The 24,115-nt window shown below is 38.1% G+C and overlaps 1 protein-coding gene and 1 long non-coding RNA gene across 2 annotated transcripts; one reads left to right on the top strand and one right to left on the bottom strand.

Moving 5' to 3' along the window:
- Window positions 1–739: 739 nt before the first annotated feature.
- Window positions 740–3,301, top strand: LOC121078857. Its single transcript, XR_005824767.1, has 3 exons — window positions 740–1,217; window positions 2,376–2,463; window positions 2,790–3,301. It is a non-coding gene; the product is annotated as an uncharacterized LOC121078857 (long non-coding RNA).
- A 2,870-nt stretch (window positions 3,302–6,171) lies between these two features.
- PRELID3B (PRELI domain containing 3B) lies at window positions 6,172–11,751 on the bottom strand. The gene is made up of 6 exons (XM_040575446.1): window positions 11,590–11,751; window positions 10,902–11,070; window positions 10,455–10,544; window positions 9,916–9,986; window positions 9,011–9,113; window positions 6,172–8,345 (listed from the first exon to the last, which is right to left on the bottom strand). The coding sequence occupies exons 1-6, from the start codon at window positions 11,619–11,621 to the stop codon at window positions 8,226–8,228; spliced, it is 585 nt and encodes a 194-aa protein (XP_040431380.1). The 5' UTR covers window positions 11,622–11,751; the 3' UTR covers window positions 6,172–8,225.
- Between the last annotated feature and the right edge of the window lie 12,364 nt (window positions 11,752–24,115).

Below are 24,115 nucleotides of genomic sequence, written 5' to 3' on the forward strand. Positions count from 1 at the left end.
AAGGAATCTGAAAAGGGAATTTTAAAGCGTTCCAAGGAGGCTGAAGTCTTTACACTGGAGGGGTCCAGGGAGGCCAAAAAGGTGAGACCAGGCAGGTCCAGGTAGATGGAAGAGGTGGAACTGAAAAGCCAAATAAATTCACAATGTGACCAGTTTTAAATCAGAAGTATTTTTAACTGAAGATCTCTAATAACATGTCAAAACAACTTCAAAAGATATATTGAAACCCAAATACTAGCACGTTTGAGAATAACTAAGCATACTGCTTTGGTGCAGGCAACTTTAGTAACAAGAGCTTGCAGAATTATTCAGAATATCAGTCTTTCACAGAAGACCAGTACAGAAGTACAAATACAGAATAACTGCAGTAGGAGACATTTTTGTCTTGGCATGTCTCTCCCTGCTCAATTAGGTTTTAGCATCTATACATTTAGGTCTGAAATAAAATAATGGCTATGTAATGCAATAGAAAATAAAATGTTTTTCTCTTTTCCAGATGCTGTAGGATATTCAGACACCACACTGCTTACTGGTTATGTAGAGAAATTTAAAAAAACCTGCACAGATGCACATGGCAGCTTCAAGTCAAACCTGACTTCTGACTATAAAGGTATGACGGATTACTTCTTTCTGATTCATAAAATTTAAGTCAAAAACGTAGATCTTCCTGAAGATGCTAACCAAATGGCAAATGCATCAGTATTTTTCTCCACAACATGTGCAGGATTTATTTTTGGAAGCCAGCAGTGCACTAAACTGATGCTGTGACTAAAAATGCACAGTTCAGCAACATCAGTTCTGCATGGTTTTTAGGTAAAGAGAACTCTTACTTTATTACTTTTATCTTGTACCTCTGGGCATAAAACCTGAGCTACAATAATAGTAATTTTCAGTTTGTGTTTAGTTTGAATTGATTAATAAAACTAAAAAGAAGTTCTGATAGAAGGCAGACTAATTAAAAAGGAAACAACAGCTTATATTTCAGTTCATAAAGGTACATTAATGACAGTATGCATAGATAAAGAGGTTGATCTACAACTGCCTTCTCTCTTCTCAAGACCGTGCTGCAAAGCAGAGTAGGTGAATCCTGCTGTTGTCTTTCCGGGCATAGGCACAGGATTATACAAAAAGTTCTTCAGCGATTAATCACAGAAGTGTTTTATAGACCAAGAAAGTGAAAGATACGCATGACAGGAGGCTAGGCTGCATTTTCTCAGGTGAATATACCCAAGATTTGCTCATGTTATTATGCAACTGATGTCCAGATGCATGTATAATGGATTTAACATAATCACCATGGGTGAAACTCCCACTGAGGTCACCTCTTAACCGAAGCAGGTGTCTGCTGAACAGACTGAAGTTAACAGAAACAGACAACTGACAGAAATAGTGTTTTACTATGCAAATATTAAAACTGGAGGGGTTTAGCACAATACAAAAATTACCAGTCTAAAAAAAACTACTTACGTGTCAATGATGAGACCTGAAATAGTTCTTGAATACACTTGGAATATTTATTCACAATGTATCTGTGACTTTAGAGCTCAAGCAGTATGCTTGTACCTCTAACGAGAGTACTATATGTGTAGATGAAAAGGCAAAGCAAATGACACTTTCTCACATGCATGTTTGTGATGAGATTACAGGTTTGCTTGCTTGCTGTCCTGTATTCATAATAAAGCAATAAAAATAATTAACCCCTTAAAAAAAAAATCCCTCACTATTTAACAACTGTATGATTTTGTGACTGACTTAATCTTAAAAGTTTTTGAAGTGCATTATACAGGGAAGAACACAATTACACTTAAGGCAAATTGCAATACAATGACAAGCCAGTATCAACATGATTTCTAGCTGACTATAAATTCCATTATTCCTTTGCTGTGCTCTTTCTGCCTTAATTTCAAATGGCAAGGTTATTGCATATTTTCCTATGTCATAACACTATCAAGAAACATGGAATTATGGTTACTATTGGATAAAATATACTGATCAGCGATCGTACTTCCTACCTTTGATAGCTGTGGATTTATCTCCTTTCTCTGCTTGTGTAAGCCATATTGGGCTGTGCTGTTAAAGCTCTGCTGTTCTCTCTGCTGATGACCCTAATCTGTTCCACAGCTACTGGAAATCATTCCATGCTGATGACAATACAGGTCATCTCCTTTTAAATCTCCTCTTTGTCTAAGCACAGCACTAAGCACAGAGCACCAGCAGAAACCATGCTCCAAAACCATCTCTAATCTTAAGACAAATTTGCACTTTTGTACTGTTTCCTAACGGGACTACATTTCAAAGGTTAGTTGATGAAGCAGATGAAGACATTTATTTTTAACTTTTAGACAACTAGATTCAATGTAAAAATTATTTTGCAGTGTCAGCCAAGTTCTTAGCTGTCCATTCTACAAAATCCGGCATTAAATGTTCTCTGGATGAAGCCCGGATCTGCAGAGCAGAATTCAGGTACATTCAAGTTTTAAGAATCTTATGCATTACTACTTCAGTGTGCTTAACCTTTTCTTTTATGTCAGCTATGTTGCTTTTTAAATGTTGTTATGATACAATAGCTTGATAATGAAAAATTCTGTCCACAGTTGAGCATAATGTTGAATAACTTTTTAAAAAACATCTAGGTGAAATCAAGGACTGGCGCCCATTTTCAGAAGTTAAGTCTCATAGGTGCTTATGTTTCTCTGACAGGTAAGGGAGACTTGGGATCCTAGTTAAATAAGGGCCATTATTGCATCTCACCTGACTTCCGTTTTCTCTTCCTGTGTTTTTTTTTCCAGAAACAGCAGGGAAATTGTGTAGCTTGCTGAATGTCCCTCAAAACTGAGGGCAATAAACAGAAAATAGAACTGGATAGAGCATCAGGATAAGAAGGTTAAATGTTTCAAGTACTTCTAGATCATTCAGAATACAACACAACTATACAATATGAATAAATCTTAAGTATGGGTTCTGATACGTACTTCTTTTACTCCCGATTTTACAATATATCTGCTAGATTGTGCTACAGAATTTGAATGTAAATGCAATTAAATCTAGATAAAACAAAGCAGTTATCTCACAGGTAAATAATATTTACATTCCCGCTCAAAACAAAAACAAAAACAAAAAAACACATTAACAAGAACTCACCCAAGTAACGCTACTTGCTACATTTGGGACACGTTATAGAACAGATTTTTTTACAAGGGTCCCCTTACAAGGGTCCCTATGAAGTTGAACAGGTTCTAGAAATATGGAAGGTCACAGCAGGGGTAATTGTTTCATATAATTTGTTGGGAAAATGATTGGGTAGATGGTTAGGAAAATTTTTACTACATCTATCACTTATTTCATCAAATTCTCTAGCTGATGTTGAATACAGAGCTGACACTTTTTTTTTTTTTTTTTTTTTAAGTTCGGTGTTTTAAAACTTTAATTAAAGGACTGTCAAACCTTCCTGGTGAAAAAGATATTGTTAAAAAAAAAAACATCTTGTGTTGCAGTTCTTAGTGTATGTGTCTGAAGAGAAAGATAATAGATTTTTAATATTTAATGTAATGATGTAACTGCTTTACAAAAATATAATTTTTAGTTATAGTAAGATACATTGTAATACTAGAAATAAAACTAAATTGATCATTTGTGAGACATTAACATTGGAACAGCTGTAATTTTACAAATCATCATCTGATGTCTTACAAACTACAATGTGAATCGATGAGCTGGAAAACAAAGCTCTAATTACAAAACAAATCCAGAAAAGTTTGGCCCACCCCCAGCAAATTCCCAGATAGCTGATGAATAACAAACTACTCCTACATTAATGTTAATCTTGACAGTATCAAATACTCTTTCTGGGAGATGCAATATGAAATTATTGCACTACACATTACAATACAGGCAATACAATTTCAGCCTATGTGATAGCTTACTCCTCTTTCATTGTGTCTCACCTCATTGCAGGCTACATAAACATCATTTCTCTTCTCATATTTGTAGCTTTCAACTCAAAGGGTGTGAAGAATGCTATCTTCAGTGCAAGGGAAGAAGTAGGACAGTACAACCAGAAAAAAAAAAAAGGCAGGCAGACACAGGACAATTTTCTTTCATTAAAGGTAAGCACTTAGTTCAGCTTAGTTATAACATGTAACCTCACCTTTAGAGAATTCAATTTTATGGCAACAAGTAAAGTAAAGCTATCAAATTATCTGAGGAAAAAAAAAGAACAGGTCCTGTGCAAGTGAAAGAACAACCTTTACCTTGAGGAAAGGATTCTATAACGACTCAGTGCTTTCAGACAAGTTCTCTTTATCAGCATTCGTCAGTTCATCTATAAACTTGCACCTCAACAGGATGCTGATCTTTCCTTTGAACCCTGTATCTGTCAATGCCAGTGGACTAGACAGCGGGTATTTAGGTTTACTGTATATGACACTTACTGGAAATACATTAGACTATACAGTTTTAACTGCAAATACAGACCACAATAGACAAAATAGTGATGTTGTAGGAAATGGTGGTTAAAGCTTTTTTTTTTTTTCTTTTTTATTTCCTCCATAACGGAAAATATAAACCAGTTGTTTTGTTAACTGCTGTATGACTGAACAGGTGCTGACACCCATTGTTAGCAAGAAGAAATATTTCTCAGGTAAATGTAGCCTTTTGTTTTTCTTTAAAGTACTTTGCTTTTGTTACTGACTGAAGAAATTATTATTTTAGCGTACATATAGACACAAGTCATTTCAGTGTCACAGTAAATTTAGCAACTTTCTTCCACTGTACCAGTTTTTACTATTTCAGATTGTGAATAGCTCTGGCTTTCATAATATAAGGCCGTCAGCAAGATTTAAAGTGCACAAAGTCTTAAACAAAATTTTATAGTGCAGATGGGTACATGGAAGGTACACAGTTACACACCACTGAAAAAATTAAAACCCTATAGATCTTCTTAGAATGCCTTGCAAGTAATATGAAACAAATGAATCCACTATACTGCTACTTTAGCCATCCCAAGCCTGTTTAAATCAAGAAGTGAAGGACAAGGCGAGGGTAATTTACAGAAAAAAATATTTACTAAATTAACATCAAAGTCTCACCACTGGTATGGCTAATTCTTATATCAAACATGAGCAAATGTAGTTTTCAGTTCCTTGTTTCAATTTTTAGATACAAATTAGGTAAGCAGTTTTATTCAACAGAAGCTTTCTGTAGGCAAATAGCTACATCCATTCATTTACTGACAGTAAGAACACTGTTTACATTAATAACCAGCAGATGATGCAAGTTTCAACAAACGATGGCACTAAGCTCGCGAGGCCCTCAAACTTTCAGCTACTGCAATTCAAACTTTTGGTTTTAAGTTAACTGTAATAGCATTTGCAGTGGATGCAATTGCTTTAGAAGAATGCTTGTTTGCTACAAGCTTGTAGTTTGTCACTCCTCCAGGCAGAAATGCTTAGCAGTTGTGTTGGAGTAATTAAGGGTCACAGGAACACAAGAAAACTGTTCAAAATATTTAAGACAATGAACAGCAAGGAAAGCTAATGATTTATGACTCAGTTCAAAATTCAGGTGTGCAGGGAAGACAGAATGTTTAACAGAGCAACAATCATCTTAGATCTTCTTCATGCTATGGAGCTCTGGATCTAAAGCTTACTTGCTTCTGTTCTGTCTCAGAAAAGTTAGACAGGTGAGTTTGAATTTTTGCGAATTTAAAAGCCTACATCTGCAGGTAAGGTAAAACATGAATCCATTTAGGGAAGCTGAAAGAGGTAAGGATCCACCAAAGACCACACCACTGATTTGTTCACATTATATTCCTCCCGTCCCCCCTTTTTCTTTCTTCCTAGTCCGTTAGTTTTTATCCCTTCAAATGTAGTTCCTTTCCTTCCCTCATTTCTTCTAACCACCTGAACGCACAACTTCTCTGCATGAGCTCAAGTCACACTTGCTCCAGTATCAATGCATTCAGCCACAGCACCCTGCATTCATCTGAGCAAGACAAACCACAGCAGCTGCAAATGGGTTTAAATTATTACCACTTATAAACGTGCATTTTAGGATATGCATTTGAATAAAATAAACTGATATCTCCAGACTATTTCTTCACCTTCACCCCCCTCACTCTAGATTACTGACCTAGCAGTTAAAAGAAATGAATAATCAGAATGCTTCAGAAAGTAGCCAGAACTTGGACAAAGTTTTATTTAAAATAAAAAAGCGCCACATACAGAAAGCCATATTCCCTGACAGAATGAGAACGCAGGCATATAAATAAAATAGAACCAAGCAAATCATGATCTTTCAAGAAGTTGCTGAATGCTTGCAAAAATTAAATAGTTAAGTTTTTTTTCAGTGCAAGGACAAAGTGTGAATTCATACTACGCAGGTCCTTAGTGCAGAGAAGTTAGGAAAACATAAAATTGACTTTAAAATGCCAAGTGATGATAAGGGCTAAATAAGCATTTAAAGTCACTTTCAAGCATTGCGTTTTTATCAGAAGTTATGGTACAATTTTGCAGCAGTTTCACATACACTTTTTAAGTTGAAACACTATTTCACTTGTAATAATTTTCTGTAAAAGCACGGTAAACCAGAATGATTTCAATTTATAAAGGTATTCCTAAACCATTTCTTTTTAGAAAAATATTTAGAATAGTTAATTTTTAAAAGGTATATGTACATACCTGTTTTTTCCCTACACAAATGTTTTGTTTTTTCAAAGTTTCCAACTTAAAATAAGATCTGTTTCTCTATGTAGCAGATACTATTCAATAGGCAATTCTGATACAACAGAAATGGCATGCAACATAAAATCGATGGAACAGGTGACATTACAGCTTGTAAAGGCTACGAGAGTCTTGAGATTACTTGCAAGCTTAGAATCAAAATTCCAGGAAAATCTCTGGCACCAAAACACTTTCCCCCCACCCCCCAATCAGCAGATTTGGGGCTGTGTTTTCCCATTATTCCTTCACACTGAAGGAGCCAGATGGGACACACAGCCTCTGCTGAAGCCAACAGGACTACCAGCAGACTGGTGCATTACGTAAGCAACGACGTCAAGGTCTGACCTTTAAGTTCTCACAGCTAATCACTGGAGTCAGTATGAAGAATTTATAGCTAGTACCAGGAAACAAACACAAACTGTAGAAAACCTTTTATTCTCAAGGTTTTCATTTAAAGAGCCTTCTTTTGTGAGTAAATTAGCTTAAAATGTAGAGGACCTCCTGGAACTTAGGACATTATGTTTAATTTAAAGGACAACAAAATAATCAGCTGGTGTAACAGGTTATTTTCAGAGCATGATTGAGTTAATAAATATATTGTTAACGTTCTTATTACTTTCTCTTATGCTCAGGTCTCTCTTTAGCCAGCTTCACCAAGTTTTTTTAGTCCTTCATGTGATTCTTCAAACTTTTGAATTGAAAACCTACTATTCTCAGAAGTCCCAGCAGCTTAAAATATTTTAAGGCTCTATGCTTATTGTACCCCTTTATTTAATGGGCTTCTAGAAATGGAGATAGTTATTCTAGACATGTAAGATAAAATCTTACGTTACTGCATGTCCAGCTCATCAACGTCATACTTGAAAACAGAATTTAGGTCTTAGTAGATAAGAGACACTTTGAATGTTTTACCTATACTGACTGAAAAACAATTTGAGTACCATGTTAGCTCAACCAGTCAAACTAGTTAAAAAGCGTATCAAAAAATATTTTCTACATTCTTTTGTATTTCAAGCTTCAAGTAATAAACTTTCTGTTAAACCAAGTTGTATCATACAACTATCAAAACTTAAACAGAACAACGCTGGAACAAACCATTCTACTTAATTTTGGGTTTGGTCCCAAAAGAGGTAGTCCATAAGTCACACAAAAATAAAAATTCCACAGAAGTCAACCTAACATGCCAGTCTTCTCGGACATACGCAGCCTCATCTCTAAACAAGGCTATTTCATATCTGAAAACATTTTAAGTTAGTGTTCATGTAAATACAGGAACGACACTCCAAAATTATTTTTTCCTCTGCAACTGAAGTTCGGTCCAGCTGAACCAATATATTAAGTTTTGCATATCAGCCTCATTAGTATGAATTTAGCTTTTCTCCAAATTAAATTTGAAACATACCCAATACACAGGTATGCCTTTAAATAACAAAGGATACATGTATTTAGGTTTGGAGAGAAGCTTTGGATTGTTAAACCTTGTTAGTAATACAAGTATATTTACTATCATTTCTCTACAAATGCTGCTGCCGCCATTGAATTCCTCATGGTTCCTCTTGCTGAAGCTGCGAACTCCTCAATTTCAGCATTCAGTCTATTTATTACCCATTCCAATGCTTCACGTCCCTACAGGTTAGAAAAAAAAAAGTGCATAAATCTTAGTAATTAAGTAAACAGGTTAAACCCTGTCTTACTGAAAACGACTTAAGAAACAATAATTGAAAAAGGAAGCAAAAGTTACAGAAATGCATGCCTGATGTTTTTTTTTTCCTTTCAATAACCAGAGTACTGCAGGAATATGTACTGCTTTACACTTTGAAATTCCTTTTATCAGCAGTGCTGTCTTATGAACCACAAGGTGGCTTTTTATCCACTTTGTGTTTTGTTATTCTTGTGGCTGAACTCAAAGGATAAACTCTCAACTAAAACACCACTTCATTGCTATCACATAACTACTTCAGATGTCTCGATGCATATTCTGTTTCAACAGTAAAACTAATAGATTGCATCAAGAGTGCAGCAATGGAGTGAAAGCACCGTTTAAGTGAATGGAAAAGTTTTTCCAATGATGACTGAGTGCTTACCAATAATAATTTGTTATCTACATTCACAAGAGGAAAAAAAGAGCAAGTTCAATAAGCTCAGCATTCACATATCTACAGTAAAGGCAGCAGAATTACCCGCACCCTTTCTAAGATTGTTGACAAAGCCAGAACATAAAACAGAGATTTGTATTTGTATTCCCATTGTCATTTGCTAGCGGTCACATTTTACACAAAGGTCATACTTACTTTATTAGCATTGGAAGAAATTGTGTTTGCCATTAACCCTTCTAGGTAACTACTGAGACTGACACCTTTTACAGATATTATTGCTTCTTGCGTCAAAACGGTTCTGAAACAGATAGCAGAAAGTGAATTGTTCCGAGTAGTTTGAAACTGCGTTGCTTACAGGCTTCTCACTCCTCCCTAAGAGGCACATTCCTTCATCAGCTTTGTCATATAACACAGAACATCTTGCCCCATAAACACAACCTACTTCTTCAGTGCTTAACTGCATGTGCTTCAACGCATACGATAAAAACCAAGTGTCCCCACGAAGTCTAGGTGGCCCTTTGTGGCACTCAACTATTTCCATCTTCAACAGCAGGTAGACAGAGTAGAAGCAGCAGATTTGGCATGAAGGCACAGCAAGAATATGGTATTATGACATCCCCTTTAACAATAGGTTTTTAGCATTTCCCACAGTTATGGAAGAAACCTCTTACTTTAAAATCTTTAGATAGATACCTGAGAATTATCACTAGTTGTACAAGTATAGCCTCAGCAAGCTTTAAAGTTGCCTTTTGAAAATAAAAAAAGTCTCCAAAAGATAACATAGAGGCAGATAAACATGCAGGTTCTGTTCCTGGGGTGATGAAGAGACCAGAAATAAGGAGCTGGTAACTGAAGGCATATATAAACTCAGTTACAGGGAGGGCACAGGACAACTCCCTGAAAAGTTGATCTGAACTAGACCTCTGCAGAAGTAAGGTGACTAAAGAAAATGACAATTTATTTCTCTCTTTTTTGACAAGATACCACAATAGAAGCGATGTAAACCCCACAGCATCATCTGTTCAAGACCATGGGAATTTACAAATACAAAGCCAAAGTCTGTACTACCTCAGGGCAATCTCAGAACAAGTGGTACTTACTTGTCTGGTTCATGAGGGTGTGGTTTGTAGACAAGCCTCTCATCTACTGACACTAGATTTGTAAATGAAATCTGTAGAACATAAAACAAGACTACCCCTTAGTAAAACCATTACAGGAATATAGTAAATAAAACTGCAGATACAAAACCAATACTTTTATCTGGCTTAAACAATGTTTTCCTGCAATTCTTAGGATTAGACGTGTAGAACATGACAGATAAGTCAAAAGAAAAAAACAAGAACAACAAAACCCAACTGTAAAAAAAAAAACAACCCACAACAAACAAACAAGAAGACTACTGGTATTCTGCTCATCTGTATGTTCAGATGTTTCATTGCTGACAGATTCCAAAAACCTAATAGATCCCTTCTGAAAAACAGAACTGGTCAGCTATAAACATGTTACTTAAAGGTTTTACTTATATTGTTCTAATGCAATTTTTTAGTAATTTTAAAGATGATTTTCCTTTTCAAATTTATAAGGAATTATTATAACCTGTGATCTGTTTAAATTGCATAAACACAAGTAAAGTACTTACATTACTGGATTTAAGCTCCATTGTTTTCTTCACTGGGTCAACAACAGAGTGCTCCTGAACGTATGTCTTCGTTCTGCACGTGCCAATGAGCTAGAAGACAGGCACACATACATGGAAATAACTACGCTAAACAACTGCACTTTTTTAGTGCTTTTAAATATATAAGGTACTGAACAGACACAGACACAACAGAATTAGGGTTTAATTTAAATAAAGCTATTCAGCTGTGGTGGATCTCTTTTTTTCAACTGGAAGCAATATAAGATCTAGTCAATTTTTGACTATCTGGAAGTTAATACGTGTACTGCTATTGAGTCTTCCTGACACTTAAATTCTTACACTTTTAAAACATGAGTTATGAAATCAGGCATTTCTATTGCAACAACCTGGTTCACAAGCCTCCTCTCCCCCCAGCATCCTCCCCAAGCTCTGCTCCGCGATACGCACCGATTTCACAATGGAGGGTATTCCCCACTCTGTACTGAGCAGCCTGTGGCTGTGCAGCTTCCCGCTCTTGTCTACGTGTCTGTCCAGGACATCGACTCCGACCACGCTGGGGTTCATCGGGTTCGGGTACTTCTGCATGGCAGCTGTTGTTACTGTTTCCCAGGGGTGACTGCCAAAACAAAATCAAGACACAAGGTTGTACACTTCTGTTTTTTTAACAGGATTTCTATTAAAACTGGACACAACATATCAACCAGTCTGTATTTTTTGAGCAGACCAATTTCCCATTCTTAACCTTACAAACATCCTTCCCTAGCAGAAACACCTGCACTGGGGGTTGGACGGGCAGATACACATAAGAGGTCCGGCACACCTGGTTCATCAGGACTCCTGAAGTCCCCTGCCTCCCGCAATTACCTTCAGGCTTCTAATTTGACAGGAACGTTTTCCCTGCGATATAACTCCAAGAGACCCGAATTTATTGGGATTTGGGCAATCCCAGAACACCTCACTGAGCTGTACCCCCCCCACACCAATTCTCCCTTCGGGTTATTGCTCAGCACAGCTCCGGGGCGGCCACCCCGGGCACCCCCGGCTGGCACGAAAGGACCTTGAGGCGGCTGCCGCCACAGCGGAGCGGCGCCTCCCGAGCGCATCCCCCGCCTCCCCCCGCAGCCCCCGGCCCTACTCGAAGACGTGCTCCGAGGTCCAGATCCTCATGGCGGCAGCGGGAGCCGAGCCCCGGCCCCGGCCCCGGCCCCGGCCCCGGCCCCGGCCCCGGCCCCGGCCCCGGCCCCGGCCCTGCCCGGTCCGGCCCTCAGCCCCGCCGCGCCTGCGCACTGCAAGCCGGCCCCGCCGGCCTCCAATCCCCGCGCGGCGCGGCGGCGGTGACGCACGGCCGCGTGTCCCCTGAATGTCGCGCGGAGGGCGCCGGGCGCCGCTCCCCACCCCGCCCACTGCGCCTGCGCGAGGGGCGCGGGCCGGCCGTGAGGGGGACGGGGGGAGGGTCGGGCCGGGCGCTGCCAGCCAGGCGGTAAACGCGTTGTAAAACGTTAAAATGTCCGCCTGGTGTAAGGCTTAGTCAGGGCCAGGCCAACACGAACCCGGCCCGCAGGAGCCCTCCCCTCCGCACATCCCCTCCGCACATCCCCTCCGCCGTGTCGTGCCGTTCCGGGCCGGCGGCGTGCAGCCTCTCGCGACACGGGCAGCTGTCGCGAGAGGGCGCAGAGGCCCCGTCCAGCACGAGGCGGCTGCGCTGGCCTGACCTGACGCGAACAAATACAAACGTTACCCAACTGGATTGTCAGTGGTTATAGCAGTGCCCCACCCAGGCGAAATTCCTGGTGTCCTTCGCCAGCGCGTTTTGTAAGGCCGCTGGCGGGGAGCGCCGGGCCGTTACACAACAGCCCCGGTGCTGCCTGCCAGGGCCAGAGGGGTTTCAGCTCGCTGTCCTAGCCTGCTTTTCTCAAACATCTTCAAAGTGTTTAATAAAACAGCAATAAATCGGTTATGGCAACACATGCATGCATTTTGCATCACTTCGAGTATTTTCTGTTACAGTTCTCCAGTTAACAGTATTGAAAGTGCCTTGAGTTGTGTAGAAGTTGTGTTGTTTCCAAACAGGGAGACCACAGGACATCATCTCGTGGACACATCTCAGCCAGTGAGTGGCTGCCATGTACTTGTCACTGCACAGTAATGGATTTGCTGGAAAAATGTGTAGAGAGAAATTTCCCAGAAAAAAGACCTATCTCGGTCTTGTTTTTCCTGCCGCTTCCATCTCATGGGACTATTCCTAAACATAGTCAATGTGCTCGTAATCTATCATAGTATACAAAATTATTTCTAGATTTTGTAACTCTTACATAAAAACATAGGCAATTCATAGGCAATATGGCTCCTGTCCATTAGCCTCTCACCATTTTTTCTGTGATGGAAATGTTAAGTACTGGAAGCAAAGCAAAAAGGAAGAAGCATGCCAACATATGGTGAAGATTAGGAGCTACATCTTAACAGTTCTTGGTCATTTAAAACTTCAGTTTAAACGAGTTTTGTTCAAGTTTCTGCATTTGAGTGATATAAATGGCTGAACTACTTATAAACCAGACTTTTGAAAGGAATGATAAAATCATAAACAATAAAGCCAGATATTAGTTAAAGAAAATGTTTGCTTGCTTGTAGTTGCAAAGGGAAAAGTGGCATTTAGAATTCTTTACATTGGTGATGTTGCATCTTGAGAATATTGTGTCCATTTTTGATGTCCAAAAATTTAATACTACAAAGTTTGATATCTTTTCCCCACATATGTTGACAGTATTTGTCTAGTAATTGAAAGCAAAGAAAATATTCTTTCAGTTAAATCTGTTCAGTCACTGGTAGTACTAAGATGATCACTAAGGACCATAAAAGACATCTACAAAAGAGTATAAAAATCTGTGGAAATCCATGGCAAGATTACTCATTTCATATGTACCTTTCAAGGACTGTTTGCTTATCACTCTGCTAAATGCAACCGATGCATGAGATGGGCCTCATGTAGATTTTGGAAGAGCAATCTTGGCATGACTAAGAAAGACTTGAAATTTCTGTTGGAATAGTATATGAAAGAATTCTGATGTTGCAATGAACTTACTTGCAGGAAAATACATTATGATTTCGTATTTTCACACCCATGTGTGCCCAGCAGGGTGATACGAGTTGTCCCCTCTAAGCAGCCTCATAAAATATCCATCATTTTGACTGAAAAGCATAAATATTAGGAAATACCTCACAAACCAAAATTCAGTTTATCTCCAGCATCAGGTCCAGATAATTTATGCATTCCATAATGGGTACCAAAAAGCCAGGTTGTCATACCCACTCAGGCCTTTTCACCTTTCTGCAAAACAGATATTGTGGCACACTTAAAAAACAAAACAAAACAAACAAACAAACAAAAACAACACAAAACCCACCCTTCTTCAAAGCCCTAATCCCAGAGATAAACTAGACCACTCTGCAGTACAAAATGTCACTAAACTAAGAAGGCTTTGGTGATAATGGCAGTGCTTCAAGCTGCACTTCTAAAGGAATGAATGCAGGTCAAAACTGGCATATTTAATGGGTTACCATAAACAAATTTTAGCGCAGTAAAATTGGTGATGACTGATATACAGTGAACCATATTTAACTGCTGCACTGTCTTGTAATAGGCAGGATGAGTTCTGGTTGTTTACCTGCATCGTGTATCACAATATTTCTCAGGCTTTTCAAATTACAACTGAGGCAAGTTTACTATTTCATACACTCAGGAAAAATGTATTTGTTATTATTTTTCCCCTGTCATATTCTGAAATATAGCTAACACTACAATAATACTGAATCAGTTCCTTGATCTGAAATTAAAGTTTTGATGTTTTTGAAATATTGGCATTCTCATGCAGTATTAATGAAAACTATCCAAAGGTCTTGCCCTTTTCTTGAGCTGGAAAAACAAGTTCCCACTCCCTTTGTCAGTCAGGCAGTTGTACTGGCAGAAAACTTACATTAACAATGTTTTCTTTTCCAGACATATTTATTAAATTACTTTCATTATACAATTCTTAACAAATACCCCATCTATAAACTCACCATCAGCAGTCAATTCAGCATATGAGCCTGTACTATTTGGCTGTTTTCCTGTGTGTACTTCTTAAAAAAGCTTTGTTGGATAGCAAGGATCTCTTTTCTGTGCTTCCAAAATCAGACTATTAATCCCTTGCAAGTCATTATACATGTCTATATGAAAAATTCACCTTGAATTGTACTTTTAATAAAAGTTCCTTTTCAGAAAGGAAGCACACCGGTATCTCAGTGTAGGATAGTACCAGTTCCTCTAGTTCTTGCTCATATTTAAATAGGAGTTTTGTTCAAGTAATTTTGATCCTTCCAGATTTCTGATTGGTATCAAAAGGGGGAAATGTCACCACTACAGAATGTATCACATCCTGCAAACACGATGCCAGTTGCAAATGAGTTTACATGGGGCACCTTTCCCAGGTCAGAACAGAACTCTAACTATGCTACAAATTAGCATTCAGAGGTTTCAGTGGTAAGCAACCATCTCCTTCTCTCTTCAGAGAAACAATGGTATAAATATATTTCCTCTTAAAAACTGGAAATGTGTTTTTATACAAATAGCCATCATTCTTTACCGTTCCCTTTTTCTCCTCTGCATGGCATTAGCAGTTCCACTGCTCATGCTGAGTCCTAACAGTTGCTTCCCACTGCTTCAGCAAGCTCATTTTTCACTCCAGAATCTTTCACCTTCCTTCTACAAAGCTGATGTAGTCCCAAATTCCATGTTAGAACTGACTCATAATTTGACCCAGGGCAGGATCAAATACAAGCTGGAGCCGGTGAATACAAACTGGACAGGAATGAAGCAAACAGCATTCAAGACTACTGAGTTCTATACTACCTTGAAGCTACCTGCCTCAATCAAGGTAGTGGTGTTGTAAAACTACGCTCTCTACAACTGATCTCTCAACATTTGTTAAAGCTGCTTAAGCTGGCTGGAGCAGGTCCCACCTGTGGTCACTCAGTCCCATTCCTGAGCTGCTACCCAGCTCCAGAACAACAATTCACATGGCCAGGATGAGTGCTGTAAGGGAACAACACAGCTGAATTCCTGTTTTCTGCACAGTGAACCATAAATGGAACTGAAAATTACAGGAAGGCCATGCCAGTATTGCAGAGGAGGCAGAGAGGCTGCAAGAACGAGTGGTCAGGGCTAATTAATCCAGTGCTGTACCACCCAAAATGCTTGCTGGAATCATAGCTTGGTAATAGCTAGACATTCAACAGTCTTCTAAGTGCATTTGTTCTTCATCCACTAACACTGGCATGGTATTTGTTAGTATCATGTAATTCAGTTCAACCCAAAATAAAACACAGATCAGTGTAAGACAACCAAATGCCTATATTTGTTTCCATGTTTTATCAGTCAACCAGGAGAGTCTTTTTAAAAAATTATTATTATTTTTTTAATCTTCTACTATTTAGGGCTCTTCTTTTTTCTCCTCATTTGAAGAAAAATCAAATCATAGAAATAGCCAACAAATCCCTTTCCCCTAATTCCCCATGTTCTGGTAAAAATGGCTGTCAAATTGCATATGAAATGTAAATCAAAATTTTTACAGATTATCATTTTAAAGATTATCACTATCCTGAGACTAAAGCCTATCATTCCCTAAGAAGAGATGAAATAGCAGTAAATTTATCAAATGCCAGAGAAAAGTAACAGGTATATATATACTATTATTTAGAAATAAGGTTGAATCGATTCATACGTTCTGTGTGGAAAAACCACAAGAGGGAGCTAAATTTCCATGAGGTTCTCCGCATGAAGACCTGCTAGTCGATCAGAGGGAAGGAGGTCGTATTTACCTTACAAGCAAACTCACCTCAAAGCATACACGTCTCTAAGCATGACCATGTGAAAGAGTGCAAGATCCCACTCTGATTCTGCATCCCAGCAGCAACCACTCCCAAAAGGTTGCCCATCCCTAAATCCAAAGCACATTTTTCTGCAGAAATAAATGGTTCCCCTAATTCCATTTTAAAATGTGATCTAGACAGAATTTCCCTGCTGGAAACAAAACAGGAAGATACATTCAGGCTCTTTTTCCAGTAGGCCAAAAATATAAATGAAAACTCAACATATTAATGAAACATCTTTTCTTTTGGGGAAAAAAAGATGACAACAGGCAGAGTGTATAATAATTACTCATTCTCAGTGACCATATTCTATTTTCTACAATATAAAAAGGGGAAATATACTTCCTTCTTATAACTAAAAACAAGGAACTAAGTCTCTTTTTTCACAGATTTATATGCAGATTAAGAATTTGTTTTCTGAAAGGGCTTGTACTACAAGGATTCTTCCCAGAGTTCCTTAACCTGTGTTATTTTTCCACTGCATAAAGCTTTGTACTGTTTTACAAAGTCAGAAAGTGACACTGTTCTCTAGCATGGTGATATAGGGAGGGGAAAAAAAGGGGATGAAGTTTCTTAACAATACTATTGTACGTCTATTTCCTGTTTCAAAATGACGTTAATTTCCTTCTCAGACACATTTAAAACAGTCTGGTTTCGAAAACCATTTCTAGGCTCTAAAATAGCATCTTTTGAAAGCCATCTGAGATTTATTTGTGGGAAGGAGGGAATTTGAACTAGGAATGCCTCCATACTGGTGTTTCTATTTACTCGATAAAGCAGTCAAATTACTAACACATCATGATTATGTACTAGGTTGCATAAATGACTTCAACACCAGACAATCATAGTGGATATGGTTTGGTCATATTTTGTTGAGAGTCAATCAGTCCTTCTGTAAGGGTGACAACAAATGAATAGAACAGCAGCACATCCTTCTCTCACAAGGCTGCAGATCTCCCTTGCAACTTGTTACCATTTACAGTCATAGAATCATAGAATCACTGAGGATCCAAAGTTGGAAGGGACCTACAAGGATCATCGAGTCCAACTCCTGGCTCCGCACAGGACCACCCAAAACCCAAACCATGTGCCTGAGAGCCTTGTCCAAACACTTCTTGAATGCCAACAGGCTCAGTGCTGTGACCACTGCCCTGGGGAGCCTGTCCCAGTGCCTGACCAACCTCTTGGTGAAGAATCTTTTCCTAACTCCCAGCCTGACCTTCCCCTGTCACTGCTTCAAGCCGTTCCCTCGGGTCCTGTCACTGCCACCAGAGAGATCAGTGCCTGCTCCTCCGCTCCCCTCATGAGGAAGCAGCAAATCTCACCCAAGTTCGGGGTTGGCTGGGAGTTTGTCGTTACTGCAGTCATGGTCCTCCAACTTGGGGCTCTGGGGGTCCCAGAGCCCATAATCAGTGTTGAAGACAGAGGTGATGAAGGCGTTAAATCCCTCTGCTTTGCCTGTGTCTCTGTTTGTGAGATGTCCATCCTTATCAAGTAATGAACTGATGTTATCTCAAGGAACGGACCAACATTTACAAGGAACAAATCTAGGAGGGCACCTTTCCTAGTCGGCTCCCTTAATACCTGTACCAAGAAGTTATCATCAAGATGCTTTAGGAATCTCCCGGACCTGTTTGTATCAGCTGAGTGGTTTTCCCAGTTCATGTCTGGCAAGTTGAAGTCACCCATAAGGATAAGGGTGGCTGGCCTAGAGGCACTGAGCAATGATTCTAGAGGTGGCTGATCAATGACTGGCTGCAGTTTGATTAGAAAAGAACTACAGAAAAGAAATGACTTTTCTTGGAGAAGCTTTGAAAGGCAGACTTGGAGTCAGAAACTACCTATGAAAGGCATGTGATGCACCTTCCATCACATTCTAACCTAGATCACCCTTACTGCCCACAGAGGGAAAGAGACACCCCAGAGAACTCCTTTTTAAATTTACAGGCAATCCTGACTAAATGTCGCAGGATCAATAAGCAAATTCATTTACTATTACATTCACACTTCATGTCATTTAGAAAAAAAAATGTGATAAAGATCTTCAGAAACTTGTGACCATCTGACTGTGAAATACTAGCATAGAATATGAACTGCTAAGTGACGATACCACTATACTCCTGCTAAAGCACACCCTTTTTTAGCTAAGGAAGCTAAAAACATTGAGGAGAGATTGAGTTTTTGTTACCTAGCATTTAATGTCCTCCCCAAACAACAAAAAACAAACCACCAACACCCTTCCCCCAGATGCTTCCCCACCTCCTCCCCAAACACCAAACATCTTTACTTCAGAGCATTTAGTTTAAGTTAGGGTATATAAAAATATGCATTTAGTAGAATGATCTAGCCCTGGAACAAACATTAGACCTTTAGATTGCTTTCATTATATTCTGCCATAAATTTCCTAAACCTGCACAACTTCAGGGTACTGTTGCCTCATAAGTAAAACTGCCAAACACCTTCCTTACCAAGCATGTGATGCAGCTACTGCTCTTGTGAAAGATGCTGTCTAACACTGTCTACACTAACTAGGCTGTGATAATGTTTATGTGATTTGAATGTCAATAATCATTTTTCCCATCAGCTTTCTCCCCCATCTGAGAATATACAAAATATATAAAATAATGTATAAAAATAATAATAAAAAATAATATATAAAATAATCACAAATGGCCATCTCATTGCCTCATCGTTATCATACTGGCTACATTAAGGTTAGGTCTTCCACCTGCTTTCTGTGGTATTTTATTTTAACATACTTGAATCGTCATAGTGAATTGACATGCCACGTTATACAGGTGCACTTGTATTTACATTTTGCAGCAGATATCCTAAATAGGATAGCCTTAAATGGCCTTCAGCTACTGAATGATTTGGTTTCCTTTTAGAAACAAACTCAAAATTTGTATCAAGGTATTGGCCGTATGACTCATTAGCACCATGAATTTTGTTGTTTTGCTTTTGTTTCATACAATTATGTGATTTCCTTGACTTGCGTAGTTCAGGGAGTTTGATTATGGCTATGCAAACAGCTCCATCTTGTCTGTGTCATTAATGGGAGTGGCAGCTGCCACCAGGTGTGTCACCTAGGTGCAGATACAAGACGGTGTACATTTCATGGATGCAACACAACTATTCTGTTGTCTAGGAAACAGTCTCTTGAAATCTGTGTAATATGACAATTACCAGCCAGATAGATTTTTTTTTTTTTGCAAGCATCACAAATGCGCATGTGATTAAGTAGGCAGATGATAATCACGTTATCACCCACAACTCATGAGTAAGCACAGTAACTGCACAATTAAAGACAAAGCCACATGTTTTAAAGTGCTTCACAACTATATCTGATCCTTGTTTAACTCTAAAGACCACAACATTTCTTCTAAACATACAACAAGCTATTAAACTTTTGATGAATGTAACTTTCCAATGTAAAACCTTGAATAACCAGTGATGACAGGTAGTGGTCATAGCATATTACAAGTTACATCACAAACATGGAGCTCTATATGCACTCATGGTCTTCAAACCATGCTCCCTTATCCAAAATATATATAAGCCTCTTTGTTTCAGAACTCTTGTACTTGATCAGGTATCTTTTGACTTGGTTTAAAGAAACCGCAATCTGGAAATAACAGCTGAGAATTCTTTGTACACAAACTACTGGATGGAAGTGGCTACTTAGTGATGATGGCTGATGTCTTAATTATCATAGAGATAATGATCAGATCACTTACAAACCCATCAGGCTTAGACAACTATAACTTGGGTCTAGCAGTGGCTGACCACAGAAGTATGATGAAGACAAACCTGTATTTTTTCCAGTCTCTGTCGATTGTTTGTAAAGTATGTAATTTACTGCAGCTTTCAACAGTGTACTCAGAAATGACTACCTTAGCAGGTTGGAAACACAACATCAGTTGGTATGAAGGCTTTTGAATTCTTTAAGAATGCAACAAATTTTAAGTGAATTTCTACTTTCAATCACTTTCCATTTCACAGCCTTTTTCTGTGAATGCTTTTTATATGTTTGAGCATCACCTGAAAAGAGAAACAAATTAGCAAGTGTACATATTTGATTTATGGCCTGTATCATCTAACATGGACTTTGAGTCAGGAAATGTATTGGTGAATGAATCATGCTGGTGGTTGCAACCCAGAGAAGCCTAGCATTCAAGGCACTTTTCTAACTTTGTATTAAACCAGGAGCATTTTTAAAAAGCCACAGCAGTTATCAGTCAATTTTCAGTTGGACTGTTCACTTTTCAGCACAGAGTGTCCGAAGGAGCTTTTAAAAAGCTGGACAACCTACAAAGTTTTTGTTGAAGTGGAAACACTCAAAACCAAGAGGTAACAAGCTCTTTACTAGTATTGTAGAAAACAGACAGTTAAAAGTTTTTTTTTTTTTTTTTTCCCCTGACAATTTTGTTGTTCACTTGTTTTCTTGTCCCACTCCAATATCTCTTCCCTACTAGGTTTCTCTGTTGAGGACCACACATTTAACAGCATGTCCTGTTTTTTTCTGAATATTTGTAAGGTACATTATCAGTACTCCAAAGAGGTCTTTAAGCCTCACAGAGCTATTGATAATAATCAGATGAAACTAAACTGGAAGATGAACAGAAGAACAAATAAAATAAACATCTGCAATTTCTACATATCTCTTCAAAACTATTTATTTTTTATTTCAATGTAAGAATCAATACACATTGCAATTTTGATATATTACATTGCTAGATACTACACATAATTAATACAAAGCAAAGATTGGACACCAAGAAGACTCAGGTTCATATTTTTAAGAATTATTTTGTAAGTAAAGAATTATTTCATAAAAGGTACTTCTGAGAAAGAAGGTAGGCTTACGCTCTAAGGTATGAAGAACCAAAAGATGCTAAATCCTTCTATTCCATTCAATGTACCTGGATACTAGCACTTGCTGTACAAAAAGTAACATCAGTATGGTGGTATCCAAAAAAAAAAAAAAAAAAAAAGAGATTTTAAGGTGGAAACATAACCCTTCATGTACAGTTGGGACAGTATTTTCCTTCATGGTCTTCTCTAATAAACATTTTAATCTAATAAACAGATTTCAAAAAATCCTCATCCATGTAAAAATAATTTCCATTTAGGAAAAATAAAAATCAAAGGAAGAAGATGGTGCAATCAAAATTAACTGGCAGAGTCCAGCTAGATAAAATGCCTGAATTTGCATGTTGTTGTAACCTGATCTGATGCTTAGTACAGGCTATGGACATTTCTTAATACACTTCAACTGTGCAATATGATAGCACTGAAGAAAAATGAAAGGAATATGTGGGAAAACACATAATCTTGGAAGCCCTGCAGAAGAATACTACATTGTCTGGAACTGTCCTGATCCAAAGCCAAAGGCATTTTATATGCTTCTACAAGTTTGGTACATACAGAATACGAAAACTTGAGTAAAATTTGTGCAAAAACTTAAAAAAGATCTAAGGATTTAGTAAGTATTAAAAATACATTTACAGAACATTACTTGAAGAGTTGTACTTTGTCAAAAATAAGAGTACTACCAAGTTAATATCATCACAGCTTAACTCCTACCTGTGCATGTAGTATACCTGCAAAATCACACAATTGTTTTTCCCCATATTGTTATGTCTTAGTATCAAGGGTACAAAATGCACAAGACAGTTCTTAGATACAGAATTTAGACATGGAAATTTTTACTCTTCTAATCCTCCTCCCACCCCCCTTTATTGTTATTAATTTGTGCAGCTTCATTAGTGATGATTAGTTGGCACTTTGGGAGACGAAAGTTTTTTCATCATTGTGCTACCTACAGTTAAAGCTATGCTGAAGCTAAGCTTTAAAGGAAGCTGTCTGCAACTTAGCATTTCAGCAAAAGCAATAATTAAAGAATAAACAACTTGTATAAATGAAAAAAAAAATTAAATCCAAAGTGCTGAAAAGGATCAAAATTACTATTATGTGAATAAGCCAACTTGGATTAATGCCATCCATCTCCTCAGGATGTACAAGTTCTCTGTTATAAGCAATTAGAATCCAAAATATAACAGCCAAAAACTGAAGTAAAAAATATAAATAAATGGAATAAATATTTGCCCAAAGTAGATTTAGCGATGACTAGTATTCTCACAAAACATTTTAAATGTAATTTTTCATATCTAGTTTTTGCAGTGTACATTAAAACACTTTCTTACTAGCTGCCTCAATTTATTATTTTCTCTGAATTTAAGATTCATTTAAGAACCACTATAAGTTGCTGCACAAATAAATAATATCTATGTCAGTTCTACAGCACTAAGTCAATAGGAAATGCATTGTTATCAGCAAGTTCATGACTTATTAAATGGCAAAACTGGAGTTCTTGGTTAATGCCAACATGTAGTTTTCATGCTCAGAAAAAAGAATAGCTCTATTATATATTTTCTAGTGATGACAAATTCAGAGGATACAGCAGTGCTCTGCAATATATAATAAATACTGTAAATCAATAATTACTAGAAATGCCATTCTATGAAAAGTTATAGGAGTGTATAGGAGCTACATGAGGCTACATTTCATTAAGGCCTATATTGAGAGCATGGCATGTAGTCTGTTTTTAAATTACTAGAGTTTGCTGTGGTCTCTTAGAGGATCTAGACAGCATGGGCATGCATTGCAAAAACTGCAATACTAAAAAATAAATTTCAGAGAATCTGTTTTCTGAAAAACATGGCTATAACTGGAGAAAAGGAGAACAATTCTTAGCCTCTCCAAGGCACTCAGATTTTTTGGAAGCTGAACAAAATGGGATTATACCTGTCAGCTTTGCTACTTAAATTGAGCGCATCAATTTGTTCTGTCTTTTCAAAAATAATATGGGAAGGTATCGAAAGATCTGACAGTTCATAGACACTACTTACTAAGCCAACTGGGAATACCAGCACTGTGAAGATGGAGTCTTTCATAGGTAACAACTGGGATAACGAATTTATCCTTGGCAAATTTGAATATATGCCCAAACAATAAAGCTTGCAGAATCTAAACAGTTAAAGGACATGTTAAGAAAAAGTTTTTTTTTTGTCAGTTCTTTATTTTTACTGTATTGATTTTCCAAGGGAAAAATGTTAAAGTACCTAAAAATTCCTTGTCCTGGAAATAACTGACATTCTTTTTCACTTGACTTAAATTTACTTAACCATTTTGGAAGTTTTGGCACATTTATTTACTAATATTAGAGAAGCTGTAAATATTTTGAAGCAAAACAAATAAATCATTTTCTGTGTTGACATCTTAATTGGTCCAACTATCTTCCCACTGACTGAACGCAAGTTTTCCTTGATTTTTTTTTTTCCCCAAGAAGAACGTGTAACATTCAGGAGAAAATCTTCAAAAACACCTAATTGTTTTAGTCACTGCTTGACACCAAGTCCTTTGAAGGGCTGATAATATAAATCTCCATTCTCAGAGCTCAATGAATTGCTCTTGACACTCTTTGCACTCTTCTCCCTGAAAAGGGGAAAGCTCTCACTTCAACTTAACCCCTGCTCAGCATGGCACTTGGCTGAGCAACACCAAGCAGCAGGTAATGCTCCTGCCCAGCGGGGAGTCATCCTCTTCCCCCGCTGCTCACACCCCTCATGGCACCCCACCAGCCTCCTGCCCCCACACCTGGCTGAGGAAGGTCAGGCATTTCCAGCATCCTCCACAGGCGCTGTCGTCTCCCTGCAGGGGGAACTGGGCAGCCCCACGCTCCATCATAGCAAAAC

The sequence above is a fragment of the Cygnus olor genome, chromosome 16 (assembly GCF_009769625.2).
Source record: "Cygnus olor isolate bCygOlo1 chromosome 16, bCygOlo1.pri.v2, whole genome shotgun sequence".
NCBI classification, from domain to species: Eukaryota; Metazoa; Chordata; class Aves; order Anseriformes; family Anatidae; genus Cygnus; species Cygnus olor.